Source organism: Falco peregrinus, chromosome 8, assembly GCF_023634155.1.
Source record: "Falco peregrinus isolate bFalPer1 chromosome 8, bFalPer1.pri, whole genome shotgun sequence".
Classification (NCBI taxonomy): Eukaryota; Metazoa; Chordata; class Aves; order Falconiformes; family Falconidae; genus Falco; species Falco peregrinus.
Window position 1 is genome coordinate 10490327 of NC_073728.1, and position 17841 is coordinate 10508167.

At 41.6% G+C, this 17841-nt stretch overlaps 1 protein-coding gene across 12 annotated transcripts in view; it reads left to right on the top strand.

The window, feature by feature from the left end:
- IKZF2 (IKAROS family zinc finger 2) overlaps positions 1 to 17145 on the top strand; it is a 121152-nt gene extending 104007 nt beyond the window's left edge. For 10 of the 12 annotated variants that reach the window (XM_027796766.2, XM_027796769.2, XM_027796767.2 and 7 more), the window contains 2 exons: positions 761 to 904; positions 6833 to 17145. In XM_027796766.2, coding sequence (XP_027652567.1) covers positions 761 to 904; positions 6833 to 7557 — 869 coding nt within the window. In that variant the 3' untranslated portion in view covers positions 7558 to 17145. The remainder of the gene's footprint in view (positions 1 to 760; positions 905 to 6832) is intronic. The other 2 variants (XM_027796768.2, XM_055812387.1) reach the window with 1 other exon arrangement.
- The last annotated feature ends 696 nt before the right edge of the window (positions 17146 to 17841 follow it).

Sequence of the window (17841 nt, forward strand, 5' to 3'; positions counted from 1 at the left end):
TGCTCCCTGCTGATGCCAAGAAGTGGGTGACATCCAAGACAGATGGAGACTTGCATTCACAGGTTGTTAGGTCTGTTTGAAGGTATAAAATATTAATCAAAATTTCTGTAGTTTCTGTGACTGATTCTGAAGGGAATTTCCATACGATGTTCATCCTGTAATTCCAATAGAGTGTTTGTTGATTTTAAAATCTTGCATTGGGAGAGAGGAAGCATGATTTAACAAACAGATCCTTCATTCAGGAAGCCTTTGTCTTGGGGAATGCACAGCCAGGCCCAGGAAACACAAGTTATCAATGCCTTGTATGTTTTTTAGTCATTGAGATCAAGGTGAAAATAAAATAAGTATGGTAAGCATGTCAAATGATAAGCATGAAGTTAAGGAAGCTACAAAAAACGGTAACTAAAAAGTTACATTGGGAACAGGTAACCATATTGAAGGGAGAATAACAGAAAATGCCATCTACGGAGTGAGTTTTCAAAAGTGTCCCCTCCTCACCTGGGATCTTGAATATTCAGAACAAAACAAGTCCTTTAAGTGCTTAAAGTTGGGCTTTTGCTAAATAAGATGGTCCCAAAGAGAGGCATTTTGTAAATGTGGCTCTGCTTAAAGGTGATTGCTATCTTGATGCCCAGTGTGTTCTTGCACATTGCTTTATTTTGTGTTGCACTTGTTGCGCAATCAGCAGGGTTCCAATGATGTGTGTCATCTGTGAAGTGTAGACCAGACTTGTCTGATACGATTTTTTGGTTTTATGTAGTACCTCCTATGGAAGATTGTAAGGAACAAGAGCCTGTGATGGACAACAATATTTCTCTGGTGCCTTTTGAGAGACCTGCTGTTATAGAGAAGCTGACAAGCAACATGGGAAAGCGTAAAAGCTCCACCCCACAGAAGTTTGTGGGTAAGCTTGAAATACGCCTTTTATTATTTTTAGTGCGTAGGTATAGGTTACTTGTTATTTGTAATAGTCAGAAGAATAAGGGGAAAAGTAGCATGCTCAGAATTTGGTTGCGATGGGGAGGGACAACAATGGAGGTGGCTAAATCACAGCGAGAAATCCTGAAAATTATTGAATCAATTTTACCAACCCAGGGAATTCAAAAGTGAGGTCCCAGAATCATGACAATGGCTTAGAAATTCTTCAGCTTTTTATTGTGCCTCAAGGCTGTTTTGTTTTTCTTAACTTTCCTCTGGCCCTGTTGAGATTTAGTTGTCATCTTTCCTCTCCTTGCCCCAGCAAGTAAAAGCTAAGACACTCACATAATTATCTGTCTCCATATGTGTGTTAAAAAAACAAGTATCTCAAGACTTGCAACTTGTATTAAATTCTTGAGAGTTGGCAACAACTGGCCTGGTAATACCAGCACGAGGAAGTAAAATCGCATCACTTCTGTTAAAGAAGTGCTTGCTCCAAGTGCAGTGTTCTGCACACAATAAACTTATTAATGCGTGAATATAAACCAACATTGGATGACATGGTTACCACATTTAGAATCCTAGGCCCAGAATTCATATTTTGCTTTGTGTCTTGACATTTTAAAGTTGTTCAGCTTGTAACAGGAGACGGTATGGGGAACTTGTCTTTGTTTGAGCTCTGGCTTAAAACTTTTTTACTGAGGCAGTACTAAACTTCTTAGGAGGGGGAGAGTTTGGGTGAAGTGTGTGCTGCTAGACTCCAAAGTCATGTCATATGCGTTTTCCACACTCGCTGGAAGGACAGTGGTAGAATTTAAGGGTGTCATATACTCATTCTGCCTACTCTGAGGACACTTACAGTGTGAGGATCAGAGGACTGTAAGCAATTAACACAGCCATTTAGAAAAGTTGTTGCCCCTCAGCTAAATGCAGATTCAGATGGATTTGTTAAATCACCACTGAAGGTGGTTTTAAGCTAACCCACATGGTTTTGAATAGTAGGGGGCTAGCAGCATGCTGCAGCTCACCTGGGGGGCACTGACACACTGACCTGACTGCTCACAGACATCTGACCATTCCCAAATACCAGTGCTAAGCCAAGATTAGGTCAGGAATGATCCAACCCACACGAGGAATGCTGGGAGACGTCAGGATTTCCTGGGTTGTTATTAGTCCTTCTGAGAGGAAAGCTCTTAATTCTCGGGCTGTTGTCTTTTAAAGTGGTCTGAAATGGATTACTGTATAGCTAATAAGAACTGGAAGACTTATACTCTGATTTAATTTACTGCTGTGACAACAGTTGGGGTTGAAGAGGGTGGAAATGGGAGCAGGACTCTACTGACAAGCCAAATACACCTTTATGAGACTGTAAACGTGGGCCCATCATAGCAGGTTTCCCTAGTGTTGTCTCAGCAAGTGCTCTACGTTCTTGCTCTACGTTCTTGCAGGTTGCAGTCAACAGTGAAATAGTGAACAATGCTGATGCTTAAACTGGTGTGTCTAGATCTCAGAGACAGTACAGCCTCAAAAGGAAGAAGGGTATTCACACCTCTCACTCTCGCCCCCCCCCCCCCCCCCCCCCCAACCCCCGGGCCCAAGTTGTCCACAGACTTGAACAGAACTGTGCTTGCAATGCCTCTCGGAGGTTATCTTTGCAGGGGCCAGAGACTTTGTCCGGGAGGGCTGGAGACCTTGCTTCTTTCCCTTAAATTCTGGGGTACCCAGGCCTGCTCCCATAAGCAGTATATTTTACTCATCATAAGCATACCTCACCACTGAGGCAAGCCACTTTGTGGATGCATAAATTGAGTCGGTTTTTGGAAGCTGTAGATGAGTGTCTCTTTTTGAGACCAGGAAGGTTATTTTATTTGTCCACTCATGTGCAATTGACCATATGTTGTTATTGTCTTCAAAAGCAAATTTACCGATTGGAAATCCTTGCCTGAGATATGCTGTAGCAGATTATTTTTCTCTTCAGTAGGGTATGCTCGTTAGATAAATCTGTTTCTTCTATAGGTGTAATAGAAAAACGGAATACCAAAATGATCTGGGGCTAGGAATTCAGTGCTTCATGTGACATGCAGCTTTTTATCCAGATCCAGCTGTAAGGAAAAAGTGTCCTCTTTCATATTTACTGTATCTTTCTTTTTCTTTTCCTTTTGTGATCTTTCATGGCATCACAGTGTTTGAATTGAGTAACAGCAGTCTCTCTTTGCTACCTTTCTTTTTTTTCCACTATGACCTCACTTTTCTTCCCATTTTCTCCCAATGAAATATTGTTCAGCTCTATCAGGAAGAATTTGTAATGGTTCTGTTGCTTGCAGGAAATTTTCCTGTGCATACTGCAAGCGTGGCATCTGTCCAAACCAACTTAATGGTGTTTATGAGAAGGTCATGTAAGCATAAGCTAAAATCTTTGTGTGCTACATCTATCAATGCTTTACTGCTCTTTCTGATCAGCAGTCTCCAAGGGACCTTGGTTATGGACCACAGTCTCTGCCTGAAATGTCAGGAGGAAAGGAAGCAGCATACAGCAAATAGAGTTAATTTCTGAGAGAGAGACTTGGTTATGTGTCTGCTGTTGAGGTACAAGTCTTACCAGCCTGTTGAAACAGTGGAGTCAGAAAGTATAACTTACAGAGCGCAGGAGCCTGCGTACTTCTTTTTGTGTCTCCTTCAATGAGGGGAGAAGCAGACACTAGCAAAACTGAAAGCAGCCACCTTCAAGCTGGTCACATGAAGCAGATGCATGCATTTTCACTTTGGATGTGGTGCTTACTCTCACGGAGTAAGTCACTGAGGTTCGGAACTGGCCGGATACAGGAGGAGACATTTATGTGGCTTACGACAAAACCATGGTTGTTTATAATAAAAATTAAAACTACACAGGTGTCTCAGAACAGATGAAGATTAACTGGCTTCAGAATTTGAATCAGCTTCTAGTTAATGGGGGTCAGGAAGAAATTTACCTAGTGGTAAATTCTGTAACTGCTTTCTCCAAGGTTTCTTGCAGCTTTCTCCCAAGTGTCTAGCATTGCAGTTGCTTTAGATACGCAATGAGATGGATTACAGGTAACACAGGACAGCTGTGTCAGTGTGCTTTGATCTAACTTCAGATACCTGGTTTGAGGTTTTTTGAATGTTGTATGATAAGATGACCACAGTGGAGATTTTTTCTTCTTCTACTTCACTAACGTAGGGCAAGAATAAGTAGAATTTGAGCATGATTTTGCGTGAAAATTCAAAATTACTCTGATTAGTTGGTTTTAAGTACGGATTTGTCTAAAGAGGAATTAAAATTGAAAACCATGTTTGACTGGTTTGTTAATGTTTCTTCCAAGCTCTGTGGTTTACGCCCTCTCCTCCCCATGTTATCATTTATTTTACTTCTTTATGTCACACTCCATTTCTAAGGCTCTGACATTTTTGGAACTGTTTTATAATTAAAGGAATGAATAATTCAGGTCACTGGCAATTTACGGTTTTCTCTACTCCACTGTCTGTAGTGGAGTAACTAAACGTGGAAGAGAAAAGGAATCAAAATCAGGTTTGCCTCATTCATCCAAGTAGTCCATAAAGGATAAGTATTATTTCTTGATCTGTACAGCCTTCAAAAGACTGCCAGTGTGTTTGGTGGCTGGATCAGACTCCTACTAGATCCAGTTGTTTATTCAAACACAGGAACGGTACAGGTAGCCAGAGCAGGTGACAGGGACCAGCGGACTTTTCTGTTTCCATCTCTTTCTTCCCACTGTGTCAAAGACACCGCGTGCCGCCTGGAGCTGTCCTCCAGTCCCACTTTGGCCCCACCTGGGAAGGAGCTGCTCAATTTCAACCGAGGCTGGAGCCACCTCCTGTTACAGAGTTGTCCATCCTGTCAGCAGCAGGACAGCCATTGCAGACAGCAGGGCTGCCAGCCCACACCAGAAACACTGAGAAGAGGATGTTTGCTTGCACATCTTTAGGTCATGTTAGATTACAAAGGCCATCATTGTAGCATTGTTTGCTTCTTCCTTCCTTCCCTATTTTTCTCCAAATTTCTAATGTGTAACAAAGGAACAGTTTTCTACATGATGCTTAGTTTTGGTAAGCGATAAGTCTAACACAGCCAGCCACAGGGAAACATAGTGAGGTACATGAACATGGTGTCTGATCAGAAGCATGTGAGCAGTGTTGCTGAAGGGAGCAGGGATATTTACATGTTTCATTTTAGACTTGCATTTAATTACCTTGCTAATCAGGGCTGAGTTCCCAAGCAAAAGTGATGCATCATCTCAAAGGATAACATGATTGTTCCGTGGGTAATGTAAAATTATTTCTCTCTTTATGCTTCACTTTAAGATAAGCCATGCTAAGTGGAATGAACTATTATAGTCAAAAATAAAATAGCTGAGTGATAGCTATGTTGAAATGTACTAATGCTATTTGGAAGAGATTTGGGATTACAGTTCTGTTTCTTTCTTATGGTGGTTTATACACATTTCGTTCCAAGCAATTTTGGCAAAACGTGATAGAAGATTCTTGAGTTCTTTAATTCTTGGATAGCCAAACCACTTGTATGCAGTGACTCCTTGAATTTATTAGCTAACACTATTGAAGAGAAGTCTGGTTTAATGTACTCAGGCAGTGAAAAGTAACAAAGACAATGTAAATCAACTGAAATCATCAGACTTCGTAAAATCAGCTTAAAAAGTTAACTGTCAACAACCAGCTAATACTTGTATGTGTGAACACATACGAGCATGGTAACTTGTATCTTACATGTATACATATAACCTTTTCTATTTAAAAAGAAAAAAATATTATATGAACTTTCCTTGTACTAACACTAAAGACATCACTGGAAAAGCAGTGCTGCTGAGCTGAGCCCTGATATAAGTAGTGGTAAATTTGTTAACTTCAAAGGAGAGCTGTGATATGTAACATGCCCTGTGACTAGCAAAATTTACCAGCATGTGGTTCTGGTTTCACATATCTGTAATGCCATTGATTTAAAAAGGTTACAAGGATGTGAATTTGGATTTACGTACTGATGAATCAGCCAGCTTCGTCATCGTTATGTATTTATTTATCCTGTGTCAATGACAGTTGCTTTTGACTTTTACCAAATGAAACTAAGCTATACATGTGGTTTCTGTATTTTGTTTTCCTGCCTAAATAGACACTGGGGGGGGGTGTGTCTCTTTCTCGGTCCAAAACATTTAGGATAGGGTATTTTTTTATTGAGGGGGAGAAATACGAAGATAGTCATCTACGAAGATGGAACATGAGATGCCAGGTCAGCCCCCAGTGCTCCTGTTCCTTGCTCCGTTCTCTGGCCGCATGCAGGCATTTTGTATTTTTTTTCTGCTGGTTGAAGGATTTACAGATTGTGGCTCTAAAGGTGCCACTGTACCACATCCCTGTACCTGTTGCTTAGGTTTCTCGCTCTGCAGCCCTGTTGTAAGGTATGTGTGAGGCACCTTGGAGCGTAGGCAACATGTGGTACTGCCTCCTTTAATTGTGGGAAAGTATGTCTAATGGTATAAACCAATGGAGATTCACTGACCTCAGTGGTTCGATCCTATTTCCTACCAGTTAACATGTATTTCCTAACTTGGAGCAGGGGCACAGACAGACCCAGTGGAAGATTTTGAATTAGTCTGGAGGTTGCTGCAGCCACATGCTTCACCTGGAATAAAATTAAAAAAAAAAAAAAAAAAAAAAAAAAAGCTGTTGGTGAGGTTGCAGGTTTACCTATGTCAGGAAAGAAACTTTGCAGGAGGTCAGTAAACAAGTAGAGGGAGGATAACTTTGGACTCTGGAATGATTATCACCCCAAATCAGGGGTTTTCTATCCCTCTCCACCCCTTTTACAGTGAAACTTTGGAGTGATTACATTGATTTTTCTCATTCATTTGCTCTTGTCCCTTAGGTGAAAAGCTCATGAGATTTGGCTATCCAGATATTCCCTTTGATATGAACCTGTCCTATGAGAAGGAGGCTGAGCTGATGCAGTCTCACATGATGGACCAAGCCATCAACAATGCAATCACCTACCTTGGAGCTGAGGCACTTCACCCCCTGATGCAGCACACACCAAGCACAATTGCAGAGGTGGCCCCCGTCATCAGCTCAGCTTACGCTCAGGTCTATCATCCTAACAGGATAGAAAGGCCCATTAGTAGGGAAACAGCTGACAGTCATGAGAACAACATGGATGGCCCGATCTCCCTCATCAGACCAAAGAGTCGAACCCAGGATAGAGAGGGCTCCCCCAGCAATAGCTGCCTGGATTCTACTGACTCAGAGAGCAGCCACGAAGACCGCCAGTCCTACCAAGGAAACTCTGCCTTAAATCCCAAGAGAAAGCCAAGCCCGGCTTATATGAAGGAGGACGTCAAGGCTTTGGATGCCACAAAAGCTTCTAAGGGCTCTTTAAAGGATATCTACAAGGTCATCAACGGAGAAGGGGAGCAGATTAGGGCTTTCAAGTGCGAGCACTGTCGCGTCCTTTTCCTGGACCATGTCATGTACACCATCCACATGGGCTGCCATGGCTACCGGGACCCGCTAGAGTGCAACATCTGTGGCTACCGAAGCCAGGACCGCTATGAGTTCTCGTCGCACATAGTCCGAGGGGAGCACACATTCCACTAGGCCTTCTCATCCAAAGGGGACTCGTATGAAGTAGAACTGCACATGAAGAAATACTGCACTTACAATCCCACTTTTCCTCAGACATTGAGATGCCTATTTTGTTGTTGTTGCTGTTGTTGTTGTTGCTGTTGTTTAATTATTATTATTAACCTTATTTTTTGTGGACCCAACCTCATTTGCTCTGCCCAGCTTAATGGAAAGAAGGAAGGGAAGGGATAAAAGAGGGGTTTGTGACCTGCCTCGCTTTCTGTGGGAATTGAAAGGCAGTCCATTTCTGTCTCAGTCAGCTGTACGTCGTGTCCTGTCTTGGGATATCACTCAACCCTGCTAGGTGCTTTAAAGTCCCGATGAGATGCCACTCATTTATGATTTCAGACAAATAGGTAGAAACATTTCAGAGGAGAGCCCTTTTCAAATGTGTAGATAGGGTGCTGGGTTTTGGTGGCTGGAGGAAAGGGGGAGGGAACTTTATTCTGCAGAATGAACAATTCTGTTTAAATCAAAACTGTTAGGGATTTAGGAGCACGAATCAAAGTCCATATTCCTTTCAAAATTACTTTCTAGGGTGAGCTGTTTTCCTGGGTTCAGTGTGTATTGCCCCTCTAGAATGTAAATAAAATAAAATCTAAAAAAAGAAGTATATGTCTTAACACTGTACCACGTTACAGCAGTTTAGTTTCATAAGTCTGAGGGCCTTCTGTGGTAAGTCTAAAGCTTTGTATTTTTATTTTCCTTAACTTACGAAGCACCTTTTTTAGAACTGTTGATTTGCTGTTACTCCATGCCTATGTGTTGACTCACTGGCTTCTTAGAGATCCTTGGGAGCCTTACTTATTTAGTTGCACCCCATGTTTTAAGAGATAGCATTTAGAAATAACATTTAAACTTGCTTCTAGGACAGTAAGTGGTCTAGGAGTGGGTGAAAGAGTCTGTAGTTTACTCAAGAGGTTCTGCTGCTCTTCTGAAATAATTTTGTTATAAAATTATCGATTTTAAAAGGACAAAAGTACTAGTAACAAAGTGTTCTTTAAATATAGGTATATATAGGTAAATAATTATATAAATACTTTCTCATTCTATTGTCACAGTGTTAACCTCTTGGCAACAGCCTAAACTAAGACTTGCAGATGGGAAAACGCTAGGAGCCAGATCCTTGGCCGGCATTAATCCTCTCAGCGCCATTGAATTTAATGGAACTACCCCAACAACTTCAGCTACATCAGGATCCGAGCCTTGACCGTTTTTTCTCTTGTTGACATCTTATTTGCTAATCTGCTGAACTGATGACTTCCTTTTGGGTTTAAGTCATTGATTCTGCTTTTAATTTAGGGGTAGAAGTGTTTGCAGGTTTTGCTGGATAGCCTTTTCTTTTGGAGAGCACAGAAGCCCTGCAAACCAACAGGTTGCATATGACATTGCTTGCTTCTTCAGAAAGTGATACATGGAGATGCAGGTGCTGTACTTTGATTTGGATTTGCAGATTCCATTTTTTTTCCTAATTTATTCATTTCACTGTGGGGAAAACATGGAGAAACAAACTCCAGAGCAAGTCCTTGAACTACAGAGTGGACAAGAAAAAAACCCCACCAATCTGTTTTGTTTCCTTTCTTTCTCTCCCAGTGAATAACAAAACCAGCAACCACCCAGCAAGTCGCAGGTTGCATCAGTAAAAACTGGGCTTAAACCTACGTGACAGATTGCCATTGAAACCCAACTGTTTGTACCAATCACAATTGAAATGTTGTTGTTTGGCAACAAGAGCACAGCTTGAGAATGGGAAGATCTGCATGGGTTTAACCCCCTCCATGCACACAGCCTCCATGCGCTTGATGAGACCTTTTCCAAAGTATAATGTTACTAAAGTATAAAAGAGAGAGCAAGATCAGGCCATAATGAATTCCCATCTGCTCACTTCAATCTGCGTACTCGGTGCATATGCCAGTTTGCTGTTCGTTTTGAGGGTACTGGGTTGTTTTTTTTTTCTCTTCCTAGACCTGGAGCATTTGAAAGTAGGAGCTGAGTGGTATTGATTGAAATCTTTTTACAGTGACACTCTTGGCAGCTAGAACCTGTGTTTAGAAAGGATACAGTAGATCATGGCCAGATTACCTGATGACTGCTTCCCAGCACTGAAATGCTATTAAGTAGGAGCTGGTAAAGTCTTGCAGTAGCCTATTAATTATAGTACAATATGGAGAGAAATGTCATCTTGTGTAATATGAGAGCTATCAAGGCTGGGAATATACGGGCTTTGGAGAGACAGATTTAAAGACCTATTCCCAACATTGTTCTTAATGTCGTTGCGTTGCTCCCCCTCCTCCTTTCTTCATCCTAATGTAGGGGAAACTCAGGCAAATGAACCACTGCCGTCCTCCAGACCATTCTCATTTTCTTGTGCTTGGTGCGATCAAAGGAGTTCATGCAGGACAAAAGCAGAGAGATGCTGGAGGGCATCACTTTTTTTTCCGTAACGTCTGATTCTCTGTGGCTATGAAGGTTGGCTTAGGAGGCAGTTGGCCATGTTCTGCATTGGGATGTGCTTGGAAATTCAGAAAAGGGGGGTTGCTTTTATAGCATACCACCAAAAAAAAAAAAAAAAAAAAAAGTAAGTGGAAAAATGGTTGTGATTTTTGCTGAGGCAGGAAGGGTCTTTCAAGAACAGTGAACAAAGGGAAAGATGCTGGGCCTGAAGGTCACCAGGCTTGCATGGGCCTCCAGAAGGACAAGTGCCTGAGCCAGAGAAAAAGGTTGCCGGCAATCCCTTTCAGTCTGAGGGGAGCAACACTGTTCTTTTCTCTGTGGTCAGTGGAGAGAACACAGGCTATGGTTTCTTGAATAGTTGCCCTAGGTAAAAAGTGTAAAAAATTTCTGCCTGTGTTTGGGAAAGCACTGGAATGTGGGAAAGGCAGAGACTGTCTTGCGTATCCGCAAATAAGTTGTCTGCAATTATATCTGCATTTTGTTAGTGTGCACTTTCATTCATAGATATGATATTCTGTGGATGTTTAAAAGATCAGATGGGGAGGCTCAGTGGTTTTGTAGCTGGCTTCGGTTAAGCTTCTTGTTCCAATGGTAGCATGTGAGATCTGTGTGTGAGTACTGCCTTTTCCTGGGATCACAGGCACAGAGAACTGGGGAGGCAGTGGGGAAACACGCCAGCTTAGTTATCTTCAAAAAATTGCATTTTTTGGAGAGCAAGAAGCTGAGGAGTTACTTTAATTTTTATTATCGATGTCCTTTTCTGAACAATCACTGCAGTTTTTCATCCTGGAGCTAGGGAAGGTAAAAAGATTAAATACTGGTTAAAATTTTGAACAGTTTTGGACTAGCATATATTTTAGTATTCACTTTCTACTGAAAATTATTGGAGGGTTTTATATAGAGTAGTTTGCCCCTACAGGGAAGTGTGCAAAATGGGGCCTCAAGAGATTTTTTGTTGTTGTTGTTGTTGTTGCTTGCTCTCTGCTGATTTCTAAGAAAAGCTCTTCAGTTTTGTTGAGTTCGTTAGTCATTCACAGTGTACTAGGAATTTCAGTAGATAATCCTTGGCCTGCAGATCCATTTGTTCTAAGTATTTGGTGTAGGAAATTGAACCTGGCTGATTTTTATTGGACTCTCTTGAAATTCTTGGAATCAGGTTTCCAGTTAAAAACATGCATTTGCAAATTTAGAATTGGCTTCCTGCGAACATTCCCCATTTTCATTAAAAAAAAGAAAAGCAATTTCTGCACACATCCCTGCCAGTAAACCTTTTTTCTTCTTTTTACATCAAATAGCAAGATTCTGACTCAATTTAGAGTATTACAGGCCTATTAATTGAAATAGGAGTGTGACTGCTTATTCTCTTGGTATGATCCATATTCTTGGAGCAAAGGGCATTATCTATATATCTGCTGTTATGGCCAATGAATTTTACAGCCACCTCTCTTTGCAATCAGTTAGGAGTGCACATCAAAATATATAGCATTTTTCAGGAAAGCCAGCTTTTTACTCAGTAACTTATGGGTTTAAAACAATTTTATTCTCCTTAAAAAGTGCTTCCATCTATGATGTGATGTGAAAGGTGTCTAGGCATTAACCTCTCTTGGTCTGTATTAGGGAGAAAGAATCTAAATTTGTTAATTGGCCTGATTTTTTTGATGGTAGTAGTTTCTACTGTGTGAGGACACAGCTTGCAAAATAGCCATGTGGAACTAAAGTATATTTTACTACAAGGTGAAGAAATTCCCAATTTTGAGAGTTTCCAAATTTCTTTCTGTTTACAAGGGCATTCCTAAATCGGGGCTGTCAGGCAAAAGCAGAGGCCAGGAATTAAACCAAACCTTTCCAAACTGGCCTTTAATAGGACATTATTACTGTTGTCTAGGTCCTGAGCTAGCTTTTTTGTGTTTGAAAGAAGCCAGACAACAGACACTGCTTCCTCCGGAAAGAAACTTTGGAGATAATTTAGGGAAAGGTGCTTATTTCAGCCACGGACAGGAGCTGCAGCAATACAGTTCCTTAGCTAGGTAATATTCCTGCCCTTAACTCTCGATGTGCGTTATGACATAATGAAGAGGGAGAAGGGAGGCTGCACTGATACTGGAGTCGCCTAAACTCAGTGTGGGATTTGAGGAAAAGTGTGATGAAATTGGCTTTGACGCTACGAAGTTGCATCTTAGCTTGGCTTAGTATCATTTAAAAACAAGAATGGATGGTGATAATGGCCTGTGGTCTAGGGCAGCTGGAGATTCTGAGAAAGTATATTTATATATATGGTATCGTATAATTAGATATATGCTTTATTGTTTATGTGCCTTTTTCAAATGCATTTTGGAAGTTTGTGATGTCGTTCATGATATCCTCCCATACCCTTTCAGAATGCACGACAAAACACAACCCAAAGCAAACATCCCCTCTCCTATGGCGCAGTGAGTGATCCCTCTCCCCTTCCACACCCCCTTGGCAGCTCGACCCGGAGAGAGGACCATTTTAGTAATTTGCTGTGAGATTTCCTGCAGTCAGCTGGCTTTTAGGAGTGGGAAGGGCTGAAAATTACCCTAGCGGAGTGCATTCCAGCAGCCCAGCCAGAGCTGGTCTCGGAGCTGGTCCCAACCACCACGGCGTCCCCAGCGCAGTGCCGAGACTCACTGCAAAAGCCCCCAGCTGCACAGCGCCCTGTGGGGTGCCAGGACAGGGGGCTCCTGCCTGCTGCCCCTCCAGAGCTTTAACTCAGACCTGCTTGAAAATGGACTTAGCTGTGCTTTTAAATTCCGATTTAGGAACAGCAGCAGACTTTAAAGCATCTGCCGCTTGCTTCAACCCAGAAAAAGAAATCCGGCAAGAACAAAAGTCCTTTGGAAATGGTTTGCAAGTTTGACTGTCGTGCTGCTGCCACCTTAACAATTGACAGAGAGATGAGAGAGGCCCATCTGTGGAAGATGTTATGGGGGCTTACTAGCTGGAACACTTTGGTGAAAAGCGCAGTGTTTGCTTCGGTACTTTCCTGGCAGGTTGGTGACCTAGTTTCAGATCTAGTTATTTACCCTGTGCGGGTGCAGCACCTCAGCGTGCAGCATGTGCACGGCATCACGCCTGCCAGCAGGGCATGTCACCATGCCAGCATGCCACCCGGCAGACCCCGAGCCCGCAGCAGCCTGGCACCGGCTCCTCAGCACCTCTCTGGCAGGCTCCGGGCCCACGGCAGTCACAGAGAGTGCGTGGGACGAGGAATTAGGTAGGGAAGGGGCAGAATGTGTTTTGTAGTAAATGTGTTCCCTTTTATCCCATGAAGGGTTGTCCCGAAGTATGGGCCCAGGACATGATCACCAGTTTCTAACGTAGCCTCCTACGGCCGTGCCTGGAAGGGTGTGATTTGTATCCTCCTCTGCTGAGGCTCTGAAGTGAGTAGAGGACAGGCAGGAGCGGGTGGTGTGCCGATGTTTTGCCGTGCTTCACGCTTAACAGGCCAAGGTAACGATAAAACCAGTACCTGATTTAAATCACCTGGCTTTTCAGTTGATCACACAGACAAGCATTCCCGGTTCCTGTTCGCTTCCAGCCTTTGGAAAGGTGGTTATGGGTAGGTCCATGTGTGTCCTCATTCAGGAGCGTAATCGCCCGTGCTCTCTCCTTCTGTAAAAACTCTTCCTTTACGTACCAGTCTTGGGACCTAATCAGTCAGTGGACAGAAATAACCATTTCAAGAAAGACTTGCATTGCTTTATTATTTACATAATATTGCTCATATTATTTACAGTTCAAAAAAAGAACGAATACTGTGATGTATTTACTGGCAGCATGGGAAGTATTTTAACAGAGTGAATGACAATGAAATTAATCAGTGTGTGTCTCACGAGGGGCTCGTATAGATGTGTACCCTGTATGGAGAAAGGGAGCAACTTGACCCAGAGCTGGGGCTGATGCTCCCTTCCTGCAGCAGGTATTGATTTAGGCGACTGCACTGCAGCCCAGGAAAACGTTTGAGCACGATTAGCCTCCTGCCATCCCTTCGATTAGATCTGGAATGCACAGGAGCTTTGCAGTTAACCGTGTGCTTAATAATTACTGTTATGTGTGAGATCAGGGCCTTATTTGCTAATTGGCACAGCGCAGCAGCCCTGGCTAGGTCTCGGTTGTCAGCCCTCGGTGGCGGGGCCCGGCGGTGAAGACGCCTTCCCTTATATTTGTGTAGTAGCCTTAATCCCTCGCACTCGGCGGTACGCGAATACCGGCAGCCTCTGGTCTGTATTCTCAATCACGGATAAAATACGGATGCCTCCGGCAAAGCATGGTGGAGAGTGTGACTCTGTTATTGGCACAACGAGGCCAGTTTGCAGTAAATTGGGCCATTTAGTTTTACCTCAAGTGACATCAAATAAGAAAAGCTTCTTGAAGGGGTAGAGGTCACTGAATCCCCTACTATGCACTTACTGGGATTTGACGTTGCTTACTGGAAATGGATGTTCTTCGTTCCTGAACACACTGTAACAAGGGAAGGACTTTTTGGTTATTTTTGTAGTCGTTCAGATTCTGAAACTGTGATCAATTATTTGACGAATTGTCAAGTGTCCTCAGAGCTTGAACACGTTCAGTTCCTCTGCCATGTAGCAGTCTCCTCTGGCTTTCCGTGGTTCTCTTTCTCTCACCCCCTTTTCCTCCTCTGAGCTTTAAGTCTGGGCCTGCTCTTATCTCTTGTAGCTTTGGGCTGTCTAGGGGTTTTGGGGTTTGTTTTGGGGGTTTTTTTGTTCATTGGCTGTACAGTCTGTTTACATATTTTTGTACTCAAGTGTAGTTTTATATTAAAAACAGGAAAAAGAAAAAAAGATAGTTGATTTGAGAAAAAAAAATTAAGGTACGTGCTCTTCATAACACTGTAAAGATCTAGGGTACCTTCCGAGATGACTCCACAGTGATGTAATTATAATACTGTATATTTGCCTTCCTTTTTAGTTGGTTTTATTTTCTGGTTGTATTTTTTTTTCCTAAAATGTATATCTTTTTATGAGAAACTGGAAACTTTTAATGCAAATGTTTAGAAAGATTTAAAATTGTAAATTAAAAAAAGTCATATAATTTTTTTTTTTTTCCTCTTGGAAGAAAATGCTTTAAAAAAAAGTTTTACTACTGTTGTATTCCAGGGTGGGGGTTACCAACCCCAGATTTGCTTCTAATGCTTCATTCTTGGATCCTGCTTTCTAAACATGCTCATTGCAGACATGGATGATTTGCTTATCTTACTTTTAAAAAAAAAAAAAAACAAAACGAAACACCAACAAAACCACCTTTTTGGGTTATTTTTCTGTTCAAGTGCAATACTTTCCCTGACATCGTGTTAATGTACAGTGGTTTCTTTTTTTCTTTCCTCAGTCCACACAAGTCAGTGAAACAAAATGCTGTCTTAAATACATTCAAAGATAAATGTTCAAGTAAATTAAAATTTTGATTGACAAAAGGTGAGAAACTGTAAATTAAGGCTAAAGCCCATACCTTAACTCCAACTTTTATTTGACATTGAAACACATCCCTTGTATGAATTAAGGACATACCTGTTCTTGCTTCTTCCTTCCTTCCTTTTCTTTTCTAATTGCAGCTTTCTCTTCAAGAAAAGCACTTAATATTGATGTTTATTAAAAATAACAAAAAAAATATATAAAAAGATCTTTTGGTCTAATCCAAAACCCACTCAGTGGAGACTCTTGTTGGCTTTGATGGTGGATTTTGGATTAGGCCTAATCTCTTAGCTAGGGCAAAACTGCCATTTACTCTAATGGGAGAGATTTGCCTATGTAAGAATTACAGGACTCGTGTCCTTTATCTACCTGAGAGACCAGAAAAGCTTCTTTAGAGTTGTCCTTGTCTTATATAAGTTTAGATGGGACTTGTTTTACATATCATACATATTTATATATAGTGTATTTTTAATGCCTTCCTCCCCCGTAGACTGAAGCCGGTGTTCTGTAAATATGTATTTAGGTACGTAATAAAAAATAAAAAAAATCCCGTTGAGATTTCTTTGAAAGGCAGTTACTGCGCATGCACAGTAGCCACTTTTGTCTTTTAAATTTGTATTTAAGACATTTCTTTTTAATAATAACAAAGGTGAGGAGACTGTATCTCATTCTGATTGATTGCCAAAATGATTTCCCAGACTCTTGTGTTCGAGTTCAAGAAGAAAAATGCATTCAATGGGTGACCGTCACGGTTGCCCAGTGGTTCACACTCCTTGGGCCAAATTCTGGTAACCTCACGTAGGTTGTTCAGGTCCTCCCACATGCAGGGACCGCGCTGAAGCGGTGGGATCATAGCAAAGCATGCACGGTTTTGTGAGCGTAATTTCAGGCTGTGTGGTCTGACCCATTTGTCACGGCATCTCCCCTGACTCATAGGGAGTTGCATCCTGCCCACTTTAGTGCTGTTTTCCTGAAGAAGGCTGGGTGAGTGACCTGGCAAATGACCACTTCTCTCCCAGGTTACAATTTTTTGGTTCTGTCACAAATTTTCTGAGCTCAAATTGAGGAATCTTTTAAATTAAGAGTTTATTCCAGAAGCCTGTGAAGACACTGGGAATCGTCCCATTGCTTTACGTGGTCATTGGAACATGCTCTTATAAAAAGGAGTTCAGAAATGGTCACTGTGGCAGTGGTGCATGTAAGCAGCCCTAATGTAAACCTGTATCCCCCTGCTAAAAAACTTTTTGCCGCTATAGACTGAACTATGGCTCTTGTTTGGTTTTGTTTTGTTGTTTTTTGGGGTTTTTTTTTTCTTCTTAGTATACATGCATACACATGGTTCCACATCTGTATGTGTGTACTCTGTACCTGTGTGAGTGTTGTACAACCATGTGAGAGTGTGAGTCTGTATGTGTGTATAAATAAAAGAAGCTGCAGAAACTTTGTAATACTTTGTGAAAAGGATTATATTATAAAGGTTTGTACTGTCTTGAGTGCACAGCTACTGGAATAAATGTAGGGAATCTCAGGAACAAGCATATAATTTGTCCAAGAATTATTTCTTCTCAGAAGTGTAAGTGCAGTTTTTAATTCTGTATATTATTTAATATTTTACCAATAAAAATAAACTTCTGACATGAAAGGGTTTTCCATTCAAGCTTTCTGGAAACATTGATGTATGTATACACTTTTCTTCCTTGCAGCAGTAAACACATGTGGTGATTTGGCATCTCAAAGGAATCTCATTTCTACCTGACAACAAACCCTACTAATTAACTAGAGAGACTGAATGTGTTATGAGTTGGGGTTATGAATATGGCAAATTGGGTGCAGATCCAATTTTAATATTCTTTGAAGCTAATGACTTTCTTATCATCAGCTTCAGCGTGAGCTAGAGAAGTATTTCCCCTAATATACTACCATGTAAACTGGTGGCATCGGTCACCTGCCACTTGGTCTGCCATGTTTTTGCAATGAGCTGATGGCCCAAGGTCCAACTTTTTCTGGAAAACACTCAGAGCGCATAAACAATGAACATAAGCAATGAATTTGAACCCTTCCCTCAGCATGGGTTTTTGGCTGAGTTCCCCTCTGTCGTACCCAGAGGTGACCGTCCCAGCAGGGATTTTTGGGGTAGTTCACATTGCCTAACTTGTTCGTTCTTTTGTAACACAGCTATCTATCTGGTAGCATTCACAGTGCAAACTCTTCAGAATAAAAGGAAGATCTCATGAAGCTTCGTAAGTTGTTTGTGGTTTGTTTTAGGAATCTCTTGTAAATTCTTGGTTAAAGATTAACCAGCCTCTCCCCATAATAAAATTGTTCATCATTGACATGAGAATGGAAACTTCTT